The 21,931-nt window shown below is 36.5% G+C and overlaps 1 protein-coding gene across 1 annotated transcript in view; it reads left to right on the forward strand.

Annotated features, from left to right (window-relative positions):
- Positions 1-21,931, forward strand: part of MTTP (microsomal triglyceride transfer protein) — a 47,869-nt gene that overhangs the window by 23,425 nt on the left and 2,513 nt on the right. The window contains exons 9-17 of the mRNA XM_010340127.2: positions 1,400-1,568; positions 2,439-2,546; positions 7,346-7,558; positions 9,048-9,259; positions 11,421-11,518; positions 11,608-11,729; positions 13,163-13,390; positions 19,186-19,310; positions 21,397-21,567. Coding sequence (XP_010338429.1) covers positions 1,400-1,568; positions 2,439-2,546; positions 7,346-7,558; positions 9,048-9,259; positions 11,421-11,518; positions 11,608-11,729; positions 13,163-13,390; positions 19,186-19,310; positions 21,397-21,567 — 1,446 coding nt within the window. The remainder of the gene's footprint in view (positions 1-1,399; positions 1,569-2,438; positions 2,547-7,345; positions 7,559-9,047; positions 9,260-11,420; positions 11,519-11,607; positions 11,730-13,162; positions 13,391-19,185; positions 19,311-21,396; positions 21,568-21,931) is intronic.

A 21,931-nucleotide genomic window follows, 5' to 3' on the forward strand; every position in this document is an offset into this window, starting at 1 on the left:
CTCTGGATGAAACCAGGTTAATTTCTCTCTGTCATAGAAATTTTTAGTATCTTTAATCAGACAATATTCTGATAAGTTTTCTTGTATATTTTCTAAAATATATGATCTTGATCATCTCTTTTCTTAAAGGATTTTGTAGGACTAGTGTTACATGGAAAAAACTTTGAGAAACACCGATGTAATTAAGAAACCATGGACTCCAGAGTCAGAAAAACCTAGGTTTCAATCCAAGCAATGCCATTTACCAGCTATGTGTCCCTGAACAAATGACTAGGTATATCTGAGCCTATTTCCAGCATGTAAAGGGGAATATTAATATTAAACTGACAGGGATGTTCGGTGGATTAAATGAGGCAGAGTATTAATAACAGCTAATATTTATCAATCACTGTATGTCAAGCACTCTTCTGAATGTTTTACATAGATAACATAATTTAATCCTTCTAACAATCCTGAGGTAAATACTACTTAAGTTTCATTTTACAGATGAAGAACTTAAAGAGAACTCACACACCTAAAATTTTAATACAGTGCTTGCACAATATAAACTCAATAAGTATTAAGTCTTCTAGTCTAAGCTTAATTCATTAGGTTTTTGTTAGGGTCAAAATAGTACAAGTGTATTATTTTTTAAAAGTAGAAACTACTGAGCACATGTCACATGTCTGGTGTGTTTATATAGATTTAGTATGTAATATTTACATACATGTGTTCACTAGTATGACAATTACTTTCAGAAATGTTACCCTCCCAGACTCAAAAAACCAAAAATTTTTGATGACTAGAATATGTAATTAGAGTTTTCCTGTAGGGATTCCATTCTGTTCACACATATTCATGTAGTTGAACATAGAACTATACCATGATATTTTTTTATATTTAAACAGAGCAAAGCCTTTCCCCTTGCATATAAGGTTAAAAGGGATTTTTATCTTTCCATCAAACAATACTACTTTAGTTCAATTAGGCACTTGTGAAATATGTGCATTTGCAAAGCTAATTAAAGAAAGAGAATAAATTTGGGGACCCGTAGCTTTTATGTATTACTTATACAGGAAAGAATTTGAACTTAATTTAGAATTGTATTTATGTAATTTTTATTTACAAATCTTCAAATTATACTTGGCTTAGTTAATATGGTAAAATTAGTTTGTATATTCTGAGTATACATTGTTCGAGTGAGAGAGAAAGGTATTAAGGAAGAAAATTAAAATGGGAAGGGGTCTTTTTGAGAAAGTCTTAATCATTTTTTCATTTGTTTAAATTTTAAAAAATCTCTTCTTGAGGAAACTCAAACCAATAGAGAGTCTGTGAGTGGTAGAGATTTTTAAGTATTCCTTACCTTAAACATTGATATCCATGATTATGCCCTTTTTTTTTTTTTTTTTTTTTTTAATAGACCTCAGCTGGTAGACGCTGTCACATCTGCTCAGACCTCAGACTCATTAGAAGCCATTTTGGACTTTTTGGATTTCAAAAGTGACAGTAGCGTTATTCTCCAGGAGAGGTTTCTCTATGCTTGTGGATTTGCCTCTCATCCCAATGAAGAACTCCTGCGAGCCCTCATCGTAAGTCAAATAGTCACTGGGAAAATAAAGGCCCTTAGCTCCTATAAAATTTCTTAAGAATATAAACAATAATTAAAGATTTCTTAGAACAGAATGAAGGCTATCAACTAGAGACTTCTGAGTATTCATATGCAAATTGGGTTATTTTCTATCATTAATTATTAACAGTACAATAATTATTTCACTTAGTGCCTTCTTTGCAATTCCACTAAATAGTATACACTAAATGGAAATTTAAAGATTGTGTTCACCTATCATGTTATATAGCATATGACAGAATTTCAGCAGGGAGAAATCCAGGTTATGCTTCAGTAATCAATTTTAAAAGATTTGCTTTAACTTCAAAAATACTCATATTTAATAAGCCTGCATTGAAGAGATACAATTATTCTGCTGTTAAAGATTAATGTTGAAAACAAAAATTAGACTTCTTTTGGGTTCAAGATTGTTTTCTTTTCAAGTGCACTTGTCTACCTATTGTCTAGTGGAATACTTCATAATCTCTTTGGAAAATGTACCCATGGAGAATCTGATAAAAGTGATGAATCCCCTTTTCACTCATACATAAAATTTTACAACCCTCTTTTTTGTTGTTGTTCACTGACTCAATGAATCCAATCCATAAACCCCCAGGGTTAAGAATTCCCTATACCGCAGGTTTAAAAATCCCTGAAAAGGGGATTAACTCTTCAGTTCAAAGCTAGATAGCAAAAGTGTAAGTGTCTCAGAAGCAAAATTCTGACTTTACAATCTAGAAACATAAAAATACCTTCTCAAGTATGTATCAGTTACTTTTTTATTTAACTAAAAGTGTTCCTTGGAAATATTTAAATGTCTTGGTAACCTATTTTATCTCTGTTTGGTTAATAGAGTAAGTTCAAAGGTTCTATTGGGAGCAGTGACATCAGAGAAACTGTTATGATCATCATTGGGGCACTTGTCAGAAAGTTGTGTCAGAATGAAGGCTGCAAACTCAAAGTAAGTGCAAATCCAATCTCATGTATTATATCATTCTACACCATCGTCCTATTTGACACTCACCATGCTGCCTGCTATTGGCACTCCTAATTCTCTTTATTCTACTTACTTTATTTGCATAGCAATTTTGGACATCTGACACATGTTACAACTCAGTTGTTTATTATGTTTATTGTATATTTCTATATCACTAGGATGTAAGTTCCATGAAGAATGAATCTCCATTTTTGCTTACCAGTTCCTGGTACATAGATAATACTTAATATAAGACTTGCTAAAAAGTGAATAGTACAATAATCTCCCTACCCATTTACTTTATTGAGTGCCCACTATGTACTCAGTTTTAAATGGTGTATATGATATACTTCCTGTTTCAGAAAAAAATGTTAGATTCTAAGGCTATCTCCTAGAGCAGAACTTTGTTTATAGTAGTGTGGTTTGCAGTTTCAAGTTTTGATAGCAGGAATTTAGTTACAGAGAATTTGTTATCTTATTTTCAATTTCATTTACCTAAAGCTTTTCCACTTACCTCACTGGACTATCAATTTTCACATCTTTCTTACTAAAAAGAAAAAAGCAAAAACACTTTTTAAGTATAATTAAATATGGAAAACTGGAATAGATCAATGTCTAATACAGCTCATCTTTCTATAATGCAAATAAAGATGCTAAATATATTGTTTAAAAAGTCTTTTTTCTGTCTACATTATACAGCCAGTGTCCAGTCAGCATTTTTTCTGCTTCAGACAGCATTATATATTATTTTGCTTACTAAGTGCTTGCTATTAAAAATAGCAGGGAAATGTTCTTGAAACCAAATGTTTCCAAAAGAGGTAAGCCAAAACTAGAATGTACATTAAGTATGAAAAAGATCACTAAAAAACAGTAGTATTGAAAATGTTTGAGTATTAACTTACTAAGTTCTGGCAGAAATCAAATTTATTATTTTTATACTAGGGAACCATGACTTCTTATGTTTTTCAATTTCTGTAATTATTTGAGTAGCTGATTTACTTCAGCTATTTGTGTATTAGATATCTTGGCCTAGGTAAAACCCACATATCAAAAGATCTATTCAGCAGTATTTAATGAGCATCTACTCTTTGCTAGGTATGATGCTAATCCTCAGATAAAAAGATGCATAAAATATTCTACCATCCTCAAAAAACTACTAGTCTGTTTATCAAATATAAACAAATATAAAATATAAACTTAATATAAACAAAGTGTTCAGACAATACAGAAGATGCAGCAACATTTTCTGTTTGAGTGTGCTACAGACATTTTCACCAAAATAACAATTTTTGCACTTAGTTTAGAAGAAGTTTTTAAGTGAAGAGGTCAAAGTATGGAATGAAGGACATTCTAGGAGACATACAATAATCTATGAAAAGGCCCAAAGTCAAAATGAACCTGGTATGCTTGGGAACAGTGAGAAATTCTGTGGGGCTGAAACATAAAATATGTATGTTTCTGGGGACAGACAAGTGAGGGTGGAGACACAGGAAAGATGGGAAGAAAAATGGGAGGTGAGCTGGATCTTTATTAATAATAATTTAAGGAGTGTGGCCTTCATTCTACAGAAAGAAGAGACCAGTGAAGTCTTTAGGCAGGTGAATGACAGACGTTTTATTAAGAAAGAAGCAAGATGTTGTGTGGACTGATTGTTTACTGGATTAGTGTTAGTGAGATCTGACTGGAAGCATTTGCAATAACCTAGGCAAGAATTAGTAAAGGTCTGAATTAATGTAGGGGCAGGTGAGTGAGAGGAGATAGACTCAAGGACCATTTTATTTAGTGACCGAAAATATGTGGGAAATGCGAAAGACATAAGAATCCAGGTGACTCTAAAGCTTTTAGGTGAGGATATCAGGTGTATGGTGATGCCAACCACTGAAGTAAGGTTTATAAAGCCTGGCTTGGGGGTGGGAGGAGAGCAGAGCTATTAGTTTGTTTTGGCCAGGTTAAGTTTGAAATCCTCTGGGTCATCAGGTTCAGTTGTCCAGCAGGTTGAGGTATCCACATTCACCTGCAGCTCGGGAGAGACATTAGGGTCAGAAATAGAGAGCGACTGAAATCTTGAAAGACAATGAGGTTACCTAGGAAAGTCATGTAGCATAAAGAAACAGAGAAAAGGATTATATTAAAAGTTCTTATTATAATGGACAATCTGGTTCTCATCACAGGTTTAAAATTACCTTGAAGGTAGCTGCAACCATCTGCTATCACAGGCATTTAATTTTGTGAATGTTTTTGTGCAAACTTTTTTTTTTCATCTTTGAGGATGATGAGATTTGGCTGTAGTAAGTTTACTACAGAACAACTGTAGTAAAGGTTCAATTTTTCTTTTGAATTTTATGCTGTGGAACACTCATCTACCTTTTGCCCAAATCAAAGATAAACAAAAGGAAAGAAAGAAAAGTATGCATTCTATTAAATAAGCACAAGCTTAAGGTAGCTACTGGGCACACTATATGTATACCGTCCAATGGGGACCTGCCATTCTGTGTAGTTCTATAGCCTTCCAGCACTTACCAGCATGAAAGCTACTGTCCTATGACAGTTTGAATGGCAGCTAGACAAGTGCCCAATCAAGACTTTCTTATAGTTCTTTTTGTCCTTAGAATATATTTCGTCACATGTACACAAGGTTCGATGCTCAAAAGTTGCTTAGAATAATTCTTTTTTCTCTTTTCTGTTTAGCCATATTATCAAGTTGATGGGCATTTAGTCTCATTTGTTTCTGGTTAAATTGAATTTTGATAGTTTTTCATCCTGTTGATTGAATTTTAATTCTTGAATATGTGAAGCGGTAATGTGCTTTAAAAGGCAAAACTGTGTTTTAAATGTCTTATCGAAGAGGTCTCATTTGCTTCTCTATCCATTTCCCTCAATCTCACCTACTTCCTCTAGGTAAACAAAATCCTGGTTTAAAAATTTTTTCTCTCTATGTTTATTTTTGCAACAGTAAACAGATGTTCACACACTTACATACGTTTTTGCACAAAATATATTATTCTATACATACTGTTTTTGTATCTTACATTTTCCACTTAAGAATATATTATGGGCCGGGCACGGTGGCTCAAGCCTGTAATCCCAGCACTTTGCTGGGCCGAGGCGGGTGGATCATGAGGTCAAGAGATCAAGACCATCCTGGTCAACATGGTGAAACCTCGTCTCTACTAAAAATACAAAAAAATTAGCTGGGCATGGTGGCGCGTGCCTGTAATCCCAGCTACTCAGGAGGTTGAGGCAGGAGAATTGCCTGAACTCAGGCGGCAGAGGTTGCGGTGAGCCGAGACCACGCCATTGCACTCCAGCCTGGGTAACAAGAGTGAAATTCCGTCTCAAAAAAAAAAAAAAAAAAAAAAAAAAAAAAAAAAAAAAAAAGAAAGAGAAAAGAATATATTATGAAAATATTCCCTCCATAGGGATATTTTTCATTCCTTTTGACAACTGCCTAGTATTCCATTGTGTCTATGGACTAAGTTTTATTTAACATCTCCTATATATTGTCATGTAAGTGGCCTCCACTATTTTGCTATTACAAATAACGCTGAAGTGAATAATCTTAGGCACAGATTTTTGCTATTGTTGAGATGTAGCTTCAGGGATAGAGTTGCTGGTCAAAAAGCAGTTCCATTGGTTTTTGTCACATTGTCTTCTATAGGAATTGTACCATTTTAGGCTTTCATCAGCAATTTCTGAAAAGGCCTATTTCTCCATAGTCTCACCTACAAAATATGTTAGCAAACTTTTGAATTTTTTGCCAGTTTGATAGTTGAGAAATGTCACTTCTCTGATTGATTAAGTATGATGTTTAGCATCTTCTATTGGGAGCCTTTTGTTAATACTTCTCCTCTGCTCTTACCCATGCCATCCCTTCTTCCCAACCCTCTCTCTCTCTCTCTCTCTCTCTCTCTCTCTGTGTGTGTGTGTGTGTGTGTGTGTGTGTGTGCGTGCGTGCGCGCTCGCTCGTAGCCTAATTTCAGAGGTTATGAATCCTATGGATGAATTAGATCTTAAAACCTTTATTTTTATTTTTTAATGTTCAGCCTAGGCTCTGTCATCCAAAGAATCTTTATTTTAAACATGAAACTGAAGCCTCTAAACCATATGTAGTGGCAAATGTAATACCAGAACCCAGATGTTCTAATTTGCTTTCCCATTAAACTATCAACTCACACTCAATCCCCCTTTTTTTCAGACTAGGACAAAAGGCCTTTTCTGATTATATAACAAATCTAGAAAATACCTAGCAAAGTACCTACCTCATAGAAGGTACTTAAATACTTTTTGAACTGTATTGCAGCATTAATTAAATTTGGAATTAAGTGCAAACAAGCACTTTTAAAACATTTAGAGCCAGACCTTGTGGTCGAGCTCTAAGACGTCTCACCCAAGTTCTTACTTAAGGAAAGGTGTATGGTGACACTAAGGTTCCAATTGTTGCTTCAGAAATTCAGTGAACGAGCAGTTGTTATGAGTAATCAATCACAATGAAATTTAAAAGTGGCCTTATATATTCAAAATATGTTCAAAACTAAATATGCCCATTATTGATTATACTCATTGCTTCTTAATAATATATTAGTATATGTATTTTTTGAAAAGCACAATATCTTTATCAGGTTTTACTTGTTTGCTTTTATTCCATTGTGTGCCTTAGCCAAGCAACCAATGCAAAACTTTGTCAAACTTTAGGTTGTTTTCTTGAACCCAAGAATAAATCCAGTCTTTTCCAAGTCTTATTCAATGTATGGTCATGCATAAATCTAAGGTATATTATTTTTCAGGCAGTAGTGGAAGCCAAGAAGTTAATCCTGGGAGGACTTGAAAAAGCAGAGAAAAAAGAGGATACTACAATGTATCTGCTGGCTCTCAAGAATGCCCTGCTTCCGGAAGGCATCCCACTTCTTCTGAAGTATGCAGAAGCAGGAGAAGGGCACATCAGCCACCTCGCTACCACTACTCTCCAGAGATATGATCTCCCTTTCATAACTGAGGAGGTAAAATCTCCAAGAACATTTGCAACACGAACAGAAGGAAAAAAAAGCATGTCTGAACATGAGTCAAATGCAAATTCCTCTCAAGTCATTCTATATTTTCCCCAAATAGTCTTCTCTCCTGCTTAAAAATAACTCTTAAATTGCATGTGAGGCTATTCTAAATATCCTCATAGGGTAACGTTCTATATCCTGAAGCATAAATATTGTAGCATATTCTCTCATTTTAAGAACAAATTCTTTTTTGAAACATGTTTACTTTTATAAGTTTGAAGATGTCGTTACATTTTTCAATACTGAAATGTCCTGGTTTAAGTATAACTTTGTTTGTCATTACAACTACATTTTTCAGGAAGCCATCTAAATTAAACTTTTGTTAGGACAGAGAATGTCTATAAATCTCGAGATAAACCATCTGCCAAGAATGGCGTTTCCAGTTTGTAGCTAAGCACCTTCCCACCAGTTTTGTGTTGAAGTTGGTGGCTGCAAATCATAATGGTTAGGGGTACAGGCTTTTGAGAAAGACAGACCTACATGTAAACTTTGTCTCTGTCCTTCCCTGGTTGTTTGTTATTGGGTGACTTATTTAATATCTACATATCTGAGAGCAAAGCCAAGATTTGAGGGAGTTAGTAAAAAATAAAGGGAAGTGGAATTAAAGAAGTATTTATAAATGCTTAGTATAGATTCTTACACATTGCATGTTGTTAGGCAGTTCTAATAATCAATGAAATTATTTGTTGCTATGAAATGCAATTATTTTGGCACATTTTCTTCATGTTAATATTTTGTTTAGAAAACAAAAGGATCCTAATGTAACCTACAGATTTTGGGTAATAATGAAGTGCCAGGTAGGTTTATTGAATGTAAGAGATGTACCACTGAGGTGCAGGTTGTTGATAGAAGGGGCAATTGCATGTGTGTAGGGTTAGAAGGTGTGTGGGAACTCTCTGTACTTTCCACTCGATTTTGCTGTGAACCTAAAACTGCCCTTTAAAAAGTCTATTAATAAAAAAAGACAGAGATAGGAAGATTGTGAGGTACTTCATTGTAAGGAAACATCACTTCATATAACTACCTCTCTCCAGAGCCCCATTGCCATGTGGTAGCCTTAAAATTTTGTATTAGTTAGGTAACACCAGGTTATGCTGCAATAACAAATGTCCCTCAAAATCTCAGCAGTTTATTAAAAGTTCATTTCTCATGCTATGCCTAATGTGAATAAGGAAATACTTGGCCTAAAGTTCACTAGTTATGGAAGAAAGAGGTGGAGAAAGCACACCAGTTCTTAACGGCCTCAGCCTAGAAGTGACCCACATAGATTCTGCTTATGGCCCATTAGCCAGAACTAGTCACATGTCCCCCACCAAATCACAAAGAAACTTGGGAAATGTAGTAACACATGTATATTTTTATGAACACTCCCTTTTCCTGCTGAAGTATCCATTTTAAAAATCTAGATGTGCACTAAGTTTGACCATCTTATGAACAGGTGAAGAAGACCTTGAACAGAATATACCACCAAAACCATAAAGTTCACGAAAAGACTGTGCGCACTACTGCAGCTGCTATTATTTTAAATAACAATCCATCGTACATGGAAGTCAAGAACATCCTGCTGTCTATTGGGGAGCTTCCCCAAGAAATGAATAAATACATGCTCTCCATTGTTCAAGACATCCTACGTTTTGAAATGCCAGCAAGGTATAATACATTGCACATGTTTCTCTGTGTCTTCAAGCTTAATTGTGTGTTCATGTGGTATGCAAGTAGCTAATAATAATGATATGGTCATTCTGCAGGGTTACCTTGCATAAAACCAAACAGTGCCAAATTTCCCATAAGAGGGCTATTTAGTGGACCAGATGAAACTACTTCACTTTGGCTCTATGAGTCCGTGAGTGGGAACTCTGGGTATAATTTTTACTAGGGATGTCTTGTTCAGTCTGGAAAATGTGTATTGCTAAATGTTATAAAAGCTAACTATATTTTCAACAGGATTCTAAAAACAAATAGTATAACAAAACAATGTAAATTCTTACCTAATGGTTTTTCATTGTAACATTTCAAATGCTAGGAATTTTTGAAGCCTCATTTATCACAGATCAAATAAATTTCCTAAAATCTTAGGCATGCCCCACATTTTAGGATAATTCAAAGTTTAAAGAGTGCAATCAGTAGACTTCATCACTCTATTACTCTTTCTGAATTAAGTTCCTTCTAGTTCCCAAGTCTCTCCTCCCATATCCAAAGTGGAACCCCCAAGATGCCTGGAATTAGAGGGTCAGAGAAGGAAGTTTCATTTTTCCTGAGTTACATGTAGAACGCTACCCCCAGGAAAGATCAGATTTAGCATTCACCATAGAATAAGAAAATAGAGATCAGGAGGCTAGAAAATAAAGAGAAAGAAAATGAAAAAAGAGAGCATTAAGAGGTTGAAAGAGAAACAAGGACTGAGAATTCTGAAGGAAGATATAAGAAACAGGGGTGTGAGTAGAACAGAGATAAGAGCAGGACATTCAGGAAAGAGGAAGGGAGCAGGTGAGCAAGTGAAAAAAAAAACGCCAGTTCTCTCTCCAGCCACGTATTTCTAGTTGAATGTATTTAGCTTCTCCCTCTATTTTTTTTGTTTGCTTTTATGAGGCCCTGTGGAGGAGATCCTGGATGTACTTGCTGCCTTTATCTTGTGGCCCTAACATTTCAGGGAACCGGATAGAGGAGACAGTGGGGTAGAGAGCAGCCTATGAATTGTGAGGAAGGTATCACCAACATTATGGGTCAGTCTCAGAACCAAAACATTACAGTGGGGAGGAACACTAAAGGCTCCCTTGCTTGGTATCCCTCTGTAGGGCTATAGTCTCCCAGCAGGTGGTATTCACACTTTGCCATCTTTGAGGGAACTTGTGCCAGTGTTGTTCAGAGACTCTTACCATTATGTCTTTGTATAACCTGAAATCTTCCTGTTGGCTCTGGTTTTATCCCAGGAGCAAAGCAAAATACATCTAATCATTCATCCACAAGAAGAACCTTTGAATATTTGAGGACAGCTATCATGACCTTCCTCATCTTTGCTTGTCTAGGTTAAAATCTTATAACCTAGCAATATTGGAGGGGAAACCTCTCAGGATGCCATTCCCTCCCCTCAATTATTTTCTACCTGAGACCTAGGTCCATATTTCTTTAGTTGATTATTTTGATGTTTTGCTGTGTTGTCATGATGTTACCATTACTTATGTGATTATTATGTAATCATAAATAAAAACATCTTAACACTAATTAGACAAGATAGAGGCATGGGGTAAGCATTAAGACTTACTCCAGAGGAGACAATGGTTCCTGTATGAGTTTTACTGAGCTGATTCTGTCATTGAAAACTTAACATATGTAGAAGAAATACTGGAAGTGCACTGTTATATGTCATTAGTGAGAGAGACTATTCGAGAATGCAGAAAAATATTTAAAGAAATATTGTGCAACCTCCCCAGTTTGGTACGATTTTCCTTTAAACATAGGCACTATTTAACCACAAAACCATGACGAATCAAAGAATATGTGTTTGCCGTGCCTGAAATGTGTCTACCAGTCCACTTAAGCCACCACAAAGCTGGACACCCTTGCCTTGCTGTCATTTTGATACCAAACTAAATTTCAAATATCTGAGTAATGAAGAGGCTAGCCCTAATCCTGATGCTACCATGCCAGCTGGCACCACCCGGGCTCATGGAGAGGCATGGTGAAAATTTTGCTTCCGCTTTTTTCCACTGTGGATTTGTTTTTCCAAAATTTGACTTGGGAAAATCATTACAATGAATGTGAAGCTTTTTTTTTTTTTTTTTTTTTTTTTTTTTTTTTTCATCTGTTGCAGCAAAATAGTCCGTCGAGTTCTGAAGGAAATGGTCGCTCACAATTATGACCGTTTCTCCAGGAGTGGATCCTCTTCTGCCTACACTGGCTATATAGAACGTATGTACACCAAAAGTAGTTCTCCTTCCGTGCCCCTCAACTTAGCATTGCTGGAACTGCTATTAAATTACGTTATTGTGTGCCATCAGGTAGTCCCCATTCGGTGTCTACTTACAGCCTAGACATTCTTTACTCGGGTTCTGGCATTCTAAGGAGAAGTAACCTCAACGTCTTTCAGTACATTGGGAAGGCTGGTCTTCACGGCAGCCAGGTAACTCACTTCTCATGGATTTTGCTTAATAAAGTATGCAAGAAAATCAGGCTGAGATAAAATAAAACATATATGCTGTTGGTAACACTATAGAATGTATAAGTTAATGGTAGCTTCCGTCATATTTTGCCCATGATTCCCTTGTATGTAAGGGGCTGTATGGTTTATAGTCGCTCAGAGAAAGTTTCAAATATGAACTTGAAACCTAAGTAATTTGATTCAGTGGACATGCCAAATGTCCATTTCTGTTTTCAAAGGTGCACATATTCACAAAACTGAAATTGTACTAATATTTTATTTTTGTTCACAGATATATTTCTTAACCTTTCCTTACCCCCATGTATTTAATTCTAGAATATAGTTTCCATAGAAATATGGGTGTTTCTATGAAGAGATTGATTCCCCATAATAAAACCTTTCATAATAGAATATGACTCTCTAAAGAGTCAGTCTATGTTTCTCTAATGCTAGTAGGAGAGAAAAGAATAAAGTGTGGGCATTCAACACCTGGCTGACTTCTGTCCCTTTAGTGTTATCCAAATTGAGGTGATGGTCTATAAAGGCTTTCTAATAATGACATGTGCTTTCTTTTTAGTTTCTATGCACATCAAATTATAACCTTGTAAATACAGTCATTTAAGTTTTTAAAATGATCCCATGCTATGCAAACTCAATTTTATATGAATATTATATTACTAATCCTTTTGATAGTACTATAGTCAGAATACTATGCTCTTCTATCCTGAGGAATCACCATCTGTTTTCTGGTATGTACTTCAAAATGCAAAATACCCAGGGGTTAAAGGACTGGATATGAAGGATGGAAAATATGTAGAATTCCTATGTGTGGTGGAAATAAGGGTGTGAGCCCCTCACAGTGTCGATTGACTTCTTTTTTTCCGGCTAGGGAGAAAAGTTTGACATGGAATGGTGTGCATTGTGGCTTAGCGAATACCATGTCCTCACCCAGGAGCAGCCTTAGAATGACTCTGTCAACACCTTTCCATCTCCTTTTAGGTGCTCTGCAAGATAGCTGATGCACTATGTATGACAGTCCTAGAACGCCTAAGAATCTTTAGAATGACATCATAAAATGGAAAACTTACGGTGTTCATGGTCAGACAGAAGGGGTATGGGTCCTGCCTCTGACATTTATTAGCTGAGTAAACTTGAGACCTTTTTTTTCCTCATCTGCAAAATGGGTAAAATCATATGCACCTCAAAGAGTAGTTGTAAAGATTAAATGAAAAACGAACACACCTTATATTCAGGTATAGAGGTTTCTGTCTATACCTTATTTTCTGCTTTTAGCTGTTGCAAATATTTGAGGTTTTGGCCCCTTGAAAAGCTCTAGCTGCAGCTGAAAATCTTCACCATCATTTACAGAGCAGGCGGGGAGCTTGAGTCATGAACATTATATTGATTTTCTCCAGGTGGTTATTGAAGCCCAAGGACTGGAAGCCTTAATTGCAGCCACCCCTGATGAGGGGGAGGAGAACCTTGACTCCTACGCTGGCATGTCAGCCATCCTCTTTGATGTTCAGCTCAGACCTGTCACTTTTTTCAACGGATATAGTGATTTGATGTCCAAAATGCTGTCAGCATCTGGCGACCCTATCACTGTGGTGAAAGGACTTATTCTGATCATAGATCATTCTCAGGTAATTCATTCAGTCTGTGAGTATTTATCGAGTCCCTAAAATATGCCAGGCACATTTTAAATATGCTCGGTTCTTGGAGGATACAAGACAAAATCGTGCCCATCTTGGAGCTCATATTCTAAGCAGTTGACCCTCTTGGTATTGTTGCCCTTTCTCCTTTACTGTAGATATATTACAATTTCATTTATTAGATTATTAAAAAGTGCCTTTAATTTGAGGCAAAGAGAAAACGTTGATGCTAACAGAAACAAGAAAAGTTAGGACACTGCAGAGTACAGCTAGCATGGTCTTCTCACTTGGCTTTCCCGGCACGAGGGCTTAGGTGATATTTATCCTGAAGGCAGGAGCTGAACTATGCGGCCTTGTAAGTGACTGATGACATTTGTAATGACAGCGATGATGAAGATACATACAGTGCATCATTCTGACCCTGCCAAATTAGTAGAGGCACAAACAACCACTGTCACCAGCCACAAGTTTCATGAAGACTCTTTGCCCAAAATTCTCATGTTTATAGAATCTTAGAAAGGTGTGTTTATTCGTAGGGTATAAGATTACTTTCATTCTCTTGAGCCACATTCTTCAAAATGGTTTTCAATTTTTTGTGGCCCTAAATCTCACAATACTGTACTGAAAAATGACACTACTATCTTTGGTGCAGGAAGATTTAAGTGGCCAATATACTGTGTGATGAAGATGGTCAGGCTAATTAGGTTTTCTGAAAAACAGAAGAAATTTAATCTGAATAACCTTAGTTTGAATGTTTGGTGCTTAAAATTTTTCTTTAATGGTTTGATTTATTTTCTGCCTCACTAAGCATAGCAATATAAAAAATGAAATAGTTGCTAAATATCTTATAGGTAATCAAAGTGATAACTGTGTACTCTAATCATACTTATTATGTTGAGAATATATAAGAAGATTGAAATAAAAATTTACAGATGATAGGATTGACTTGTGAAATTTACTTTTTTGGTTTAATATATGAATGGATAATAGCCTAGGTTTGAATTTTGCCTCCATCACCTTCTTGCTATGTGCTCTTGAGCAGTTACTTAACAGCCTTAAACCAAAATTTCCTACTAATAAAGTGAGGCACCTGGAACAGATAGTCTGAAGATTTTATCAGCTTTGTTGTTTGCCAGATAATGGGAGGATTCTTATTTGTTAGGTTCTGGTTATGAAATCATAGATTTTTAATGGCTGGAAGATACTTCAGATATCAGAGGTATTAAAACTCCTCCAAAACTTTGTTATTTGAGGTTAAACAGTGTTAATTTTCCATCTTTCTTGTTCCTCATATCAGCTTAGGATGGCTGTACATAACAAAAACAAACAAAGAAACAAAAAACAATTTAGAGCGGCTTAACTAAATAGTTTGATTTTTATAGTGTAACAAACATTTGGAGGTAGGTGGTCCAGGGTTAATATGGAAACCTTAAGAAATCATCAGAATCCAAGCTGTCTTCCTCAGCTCAGCCATTCTTACCTGTGGCTTTTGACCTCATGCTTCTCCCCTTCTGATTGTCAGGTGGTTGCTCCACTTCCAGCACCACTTCCTCATTTCAAGATGAAAGAAGGGAGGGACAAGAAGTCACAGAGTCTGACTCTTTTTTCAAGAACTTTTTTGGAGACCTGTCTAGGTTACGGACCAAAACGGTGTTACACGGCTATCTCTAGCTGAAAGGGAAGCTTGTGAACATAGTTTTTCAATGGGTGTATGGACGGTCTGAACAAAATTGTTTCTGTCAATACAAATGTAAAAAGGACAAACAGCAGTACCTGTTGTATCCCTTAAACCTCAAGTCACACACGACAAAAACAGTTGTCAAATTATTTCAGAATTTTACATCGCACAATTCCAGTTTTAATGAAAGAATCATCTAAAAGGTAGCGTAATACTGAAAAAATAGGCCACGTTTTAAGACACAGAGGACAGCTCAACACTACCTGTATGTGCTTCACTACCCATGAACAATGCCTGAGGATTTGAATCGGGGTGTAGAACCATGAGGAGTAATCTAGACCTGGGTCAGCAAACTCATTCTGTAAAGGGTATAAAGTAAATATTTTAGGCTTTGCAGGCCACATGATCTCTGTTGCAGCCACTCAGTTCTGTTACTGTGGAGTGAAGACAGCCGTCAGCAATACATTAACAAATGAGTATGGCTGTGTTCCAATAAAATTATATTTACAAAAATAGTCAGTGGGCCAGACTTGCCTGCTGGCCATAGTTTGCCAATCACTGATCTAGATTATCTTGTACAATTTTTCTATTCACTAAGCTAGGGCAGCTAAGGCAAGACATATTCTGTGAGAAAGATTGTCCCTTAGCTATTAAACATAGCCCAATGTCTGTGTCGGACTATTTGGCAGATCTGAGATTATTATACAAATTGAGCTGTCTGAGGCCCCCAGCTCTGCAGAGCACTCAAGTAATGCCATCCTAGCTTCAGAGGCACATACCACTCTAGGTCAAGTGCTGACACTAAAGGAAATGTTGGCAGTGGGTGGCCCATCACAACCATCAGGACAGATGGAATTACTCTGTGCTCGCTCACACTTTCTCTCTTCAGCTAATTGGATTACCCTTCAGAGAAAGATGTCTGATAATGTCAGTTTAATAAGGGGATCCTCTTTAGCTGCTAAAGAACATATTTCCCTAAATGGAAGCAACAGGATGAGTTATCAGAATGTCAGCATCTAAGCTATAAGAAACACTTGTGGGACCAAGAGGATCAAAGCAGTCACATTTGCTACAAATACAAAGTTCTAATATATTTTTCCTCTAGTTCATAAGAAAAAAATCCAAACAAATATATACTCTGGGCCAAACAAGGACATAAACCTATGCTCTCTTTTTTTGCAATGTTTCTTAGAACAGGCTTTCTTGTGCACCAGGAGGCAAAAGAGAGTTATGAGTTTGTGATAGCCATGAATGTTAGTAGAAAAGTCTTCACCCAGGTCAGGTGCAGTGGCTCACGCCTGTAATCCCAGCACTTTGGGTAGCCAAGGTAGGTGGATCCTTTTAGCTCAGAAATTTGAGACCAGCCTGGGCAACATGGTGAAACCCCAGATCTACAAAAAATAAAAATATTAGCTGGGCATGGTGGGCTATGCCTGCAGTCCCAGCTACTCAGGAGGCTGAGGTGGGGGTGGGAGGATTGCTTGAGCCCAAGAGTTGAGGCTGCTTTGACCCATGATCACACCACTTCACTCCAGCCTGGGTGACAGAGCAAGACCTTATCTCAAAGAAAGAAAGAAAAAAAAATCTTCACCCTGGAGACAGTCGGAGTATTTATTCTGGCGCCATGTGTAACCTCTGAGCCTGGTTTTTCCTTTCAATCTTAAAATATAATGCCTACCATGGAGGATTGGTATGAGGATTAAATGAGACACCAAAACTTTGTAGAGCCTTGGGCACACAGTAGGTGCTCAAAACCTGTTAGTTCCACATACTTTATACTGCTTAAAAATTAGCACCATGTGGCTTAGTCCCTTTCAACAAAGAAAGAGTGCTTTGTTTTTCTACAGGGGTCAGTGGTTTATCTTTATAAGGGGATCTAAGAAAATTCCTCTTTGCACATAGGCATTCTTCTATTGTCCCTGTGTGTAAAAAAGTGGAATTTTCCCAGAAATCGAAGGCATTTCTCATAACCCACTTTGCAATAGAAATGCTCTGTCCCCACAAAAGGTATGTTATCTAACAGCCATGAAATGACCTTTTCTATGGCACTTGGTGTATTTTGCCTTCCACTTAATATATGGTTGGTGGGAAGGCTAAGGTCCTCATCACAGGCCTCTGCTGGACTGGGTGGATGATCAAGATTATAATTTTCAAATTAGGGAGACAGAAAAAGAATGCAAAGAAAGGAATACTTCTCAGGCAGGGCACACGATAGCTTTCATTTGGGAACAATCATGTTTGCAATGGACGTACGAGCTCTCATGTTATGGTCCTGTAGTTCACAGGCATAGGTGAAAAAGTGAGCATGACTGTTGTGCAAGTTTCCTCAGGATAGTTTGTGTCCATCACATTAGTTGTAATGCCTGAGACAACCCCTTCATCCCATGTATTTTGTTCTATACCAAATGTCTCTTTAAGTGCCATTAGAGCTATCTCCTCATGTGTCCTGAGCATGGCACTGAGAAACTCATGCTTCCATCAAAGAGTGTCCTTCAGGCTGAAAGTAGCTTCATGCTACAACCGTAATTGTTTAGTACAACCCAGGAAGTCCTTGGCCCGGCATTTCCTGTTACCTTTTTTTTTGGAAAGTGGAGAGAACTCAGGAAATCAACACAATCCTTTCTAGAAAGTGAAATCATGGCAGTTATAGTTGGCAAATGCTTGGCTTGTTTGGTCTGAGTAGGGTAGTTACATAAAAAAGTTAGGCATTCTGTTGGTTGCCAGGAATTTAAGATCTTTGGAGGAATATCAAAATTAAGGATACTGAGTCTTTTTTCCAGAATCATTATCACTTCCAACGCTGTCCCCAGGCAATCCAATTCCAATTCAGCTAAAAAATTTTCTGCTAACATCACCTCAACTACTGTACATGAAAAAAATGCAAGACTTAAAAGCTAAATGCAGGCAAACAGCACAAAACATTGGGTTTCAGACAACCACAAAAGTGCTCAGGATGGGCTATGTTTGTAAATAATTATTATCCCTCTGAAAAATGCTACTGAGTTCATGTTGAACTTGACCATTAACTCAGTGTCATTTTAAATGCCAAACAGCAGGATATTAAGGCTTAGTTAAATTGCTTTGCCTTCTTTTTCTAGTTGGATGTGGATAATTTCTGGAACTTGTATACAGTTGGCCTCTCTGTAACCACTGATTCCTCATCAAATTCAACCAACCTCAGATAAAAAATTATTTGAAAAAAAAAAACAAAACCCAAACAATAAAAGATAGCAACACAACAATAAATATTAGTATAATTCTTAAAACACAGCATAATAGCTACATAGTATTTACATTGTAATAGATATTATAAGTAATCTAGAGATGATTTAAAGTGTATGGGAGGATGGGTGTAGGTTACATGCAAATATTATGCCTTTTTATATAAGGGCCTTGAGCACCCTTGGATTTTGTTATACTCAGGGTTGGGTGAAGGTAGTCCTATAATCAGTTGCCCTCAGATACTAATAGATAACTACACTCCACTATAAATTTTGAATCTTGTCTTTTATTTTCCACTAAGATGCAGTTGATTCTATTTGACACAGTAGAGAAGTGGGGAAGGACATCAAGAAATCACCTGGTCCAAACTTCCTCCCCTTACTTTCTTGGACAAAAAGCCACAGATAGATTTCTGATGGAGAGGCCTTCATTTTCCTTAGCTCAAAAGTTTCCAAATTTAGGTGCATCAGAATCATGAAAGAGCTTATTGAAACATAGATTGTTAGACCCTATTCTCAGAGTTTCTAATTTAGTAGATATGAAGGAGAGCTGATAATCTCTATTTCATCACAGGTGATGCTGATGATGTTCCTCAAAGGAACACACCTTGAGAACCATTGTTCCTTTCAAAGTGTAGCAATGATGGAAGGACAACACGCTTCTTAATTGGTACTTCATTACTCTGGTATTTTAATAGCCTAGTTAATTTAGCAAATCAGCAGAATCTACTTTTGGTGATCAAGATTAGGATGATGTGTTTCCAAGCCTAGAGAAAGGCTCCAACATCAGCACAACTCACATGGAATTATCTACAGCAGGAGGTCATATGTGCCATTGGAAAGGGGGTTAACTAAATTGTATGTATTATTTTTATTTTTCCTTCTAGGAACTTCAGTTACAATCTGGACTAAAAGCAAATATAGAGGTCCAGGGTGGTCTAGCTATTGACATTTCAGGTGCAATGGAGTTTAGCTTGTGGTATCGTGAGTCTAAAACCCGAGTGAAAAATAGGTAAGCATTCATGCATTATACTTTTATGAATTATAAATAATACTCTATGCAGAAAATTTCAGAGATACGTTTTGAGAATTAACCTTCTGACTTTTAAAAATCTATGCTTTCTATTTGTAATCATTAAATGATACAGTTGGAAGTGATCATGGGAAGTTATTCTGTCCATAGCTTCTTATGAGCATGTCAGTACCTAATACAACTCAGCCAAGAATTTCCCTGGTTTTAAAGACATACACAGACAGGCTGCCCTGTGAATCAGTTGGTTCAACTTCTTTTGGTGTTCCACCAAGAGAAAAAACTTTCCTTTAAAGCAAACTTTCCTCTTCAGTAGGAAAAAAATAAAAGATAATTTCATCTGTGCAGAAACTAAGTTTTAAACATCAGAAGTCTTTAAATCTTTTCATCGGCATTCCTTTTTCTGAATAAAATACTCTAAGCTCCTTTAATTTTTCTAATCTACCTGTTAGATTTAATGAAAGTGTTTTACTTTGAACATAAAACAATGTCTTTGAATCAGTGTAAAGATGAAAATTATTAGTGTTCTGTTTGTTACAGAATTTTTAAAAAGGAAATGGACATGTAACTTTTTTTTGCCTTTTTTGATATTTAAAAACACACTGGGGAAAAAGTGAGAAAAGTGATAAAATCTAATTTTTGATTCATTTTGAACTGCAGATGAAGGAACTGAGAACAATCAAACAGTAGCACATTTAATGTGAAGTGTGACCCACAGTGTTACTAAAAGGAACCACAGAATGAAAAATGACACTGGTCATCAAAGGTTTTAGCAATGTAACTTAGGGCTTCCCACATAATCAGTCATTCTTTCACCTCTTTCCAAAGTACGCTCTAGACAGAAGTTTCTCCAAATTAAACTGAACTGAATTTTTCACAAAGAGAAATCAACAGCAACAACAAAAGTAATTTGGATTTTTTTTAAAAAGTATACAGTATTTTTTTTTTAATTGTACTGTGGGTTCTGGGGTACATGTGTAGATCATGCAGGATTGTTGCATAGGTACACACATGGCAATGTGGTTTGCTGCCTCCATCCCCCTGTCACCTACATCTGGCATTTCTCCCCATTTTGTCCCTCCCCTACCTAGTATTCTTAAGAAAAATACTGTTATTCATACTGTAACTAATCTATCTTCCATTTCCACTTGTTCATTTGAAAACATATCTTTTAAGCCTTTGCTGAATATAGGACATCAGAAAGTACTCTTAAGTGATTCAGGGATTAAAACAACCTCTGACCTACTTTTATACTGATCATAACAGCAGCAGGGATTTTATTTTGCACAGTAAAAATTAATACCCCTGTCAAAAAAGTATGGGCATGGAACTCTAACTTAATTGTGGAAATAATTTCTCACAATTTGATTTAAAGTCCATAATTCAATTAGAGTAGAGGTAAGCCTTCTATTGAAATTATTTATCCTCTTCATTATTATCCAGAGCATATTCCCCAGCCAGTGCAATCTGCTTATCCGGTTATCTAGAGCATCATTAAAGGACCCACCGTATTTGTTCCTCCTGGGACCTTCTGTATACATGCCTCACTGTAAGAATTATTTTTTTGTAACACAATGTTTTTTCAAGTATCTTGGCAACCAAGGGATTATGCCTTTAGAGACACTCTTTGAAGAAAGTAATGAAATAGAATTAAAATATCTGCGTAGAAGCCAGCAGAGAGGTAGTTAACAAAGAACTATAAACATCAATTGTCTTCTTGATGTTTTTTCACTCCAGAGGACTGGGTACCAAGAATGTTTTAATTTTGGTCTTTGTTATGCCCAAACAAAACAATGTAGTACCTTAAAGACACTCCCCACATTTGCAATTGGAGGCAGGGGAGAGCTCAGGGGAAGGAAGGGCAAACCTTCCCTGCCCGATACCTGAGACTAACCAGGCCCTGGTTACCAGCAGTACTCTAAGCACATCTAGGTCACCTCTGAATCTCTTAAGTGTTTCCTTCCAGTCACTGGCATCCTAACTTCAGATCCTATAAAATTATAGCGGTTGATCCAACTCCATTAAATATAATATGAACAGGTTTTTCTTTTTTTTCTCAAATCTTTAGGGTGACTGTGGTAATAACTAGTGACATCACAGTGGACTCCTCTTTTGTGAAAGCTGGCCTGGAAACTAGTACAGAAACAGAAGCAGGCCTGGAGTTTATCTCCACAGTACAGTTTTCTCAGTACCCATTCTTAGTTTGCATGCAGATGGACAAGGATGAAGCTCCATTCAGGTAAGATGCAGCATTCAAGTCATGTTCCAGGACCATCCTGGGTGCACCAGGAACTTGCATTCAATTTAGAACGTTCAGTTTCAGAATTAAAAGGAAACAGCAGAAACCCAGTGAAAGATGAATTTTCTTTAAATGAGTAGAAGAATAATTGATAAGCCCCCCCCCCCCCCAAAAAAAAGGTCAGTTCCTGGGATACAAAAAAAAAAAAAAAAAAAAAAAAAAAAAAAAAAAAAAATCGAATCACTAGTTCACTTGATTCTGGAGCTAGTATCATATTCTAATCCAGAAATAATTTATCAAGGAAGGAAAGGGCTATGATTTACCAAAGGAGTTGCCACATAGTTTCATTTAAAAAAACTCAGAT

This window comes from Saimiri boliviensis, chromosome 3 (assembly GCF_048565385.1).
Source record: "Saimiri boliviensis isolate mSaiBol1 chromosome 3, mSaiBol1.pri, whole genome shotgun sequence".
Lineage (NCBI taxonomy): Eukaryota > Metazoa > Chordata > Mammalia > Primates > Cebidae > Saimiri > Saimiri boliviensis.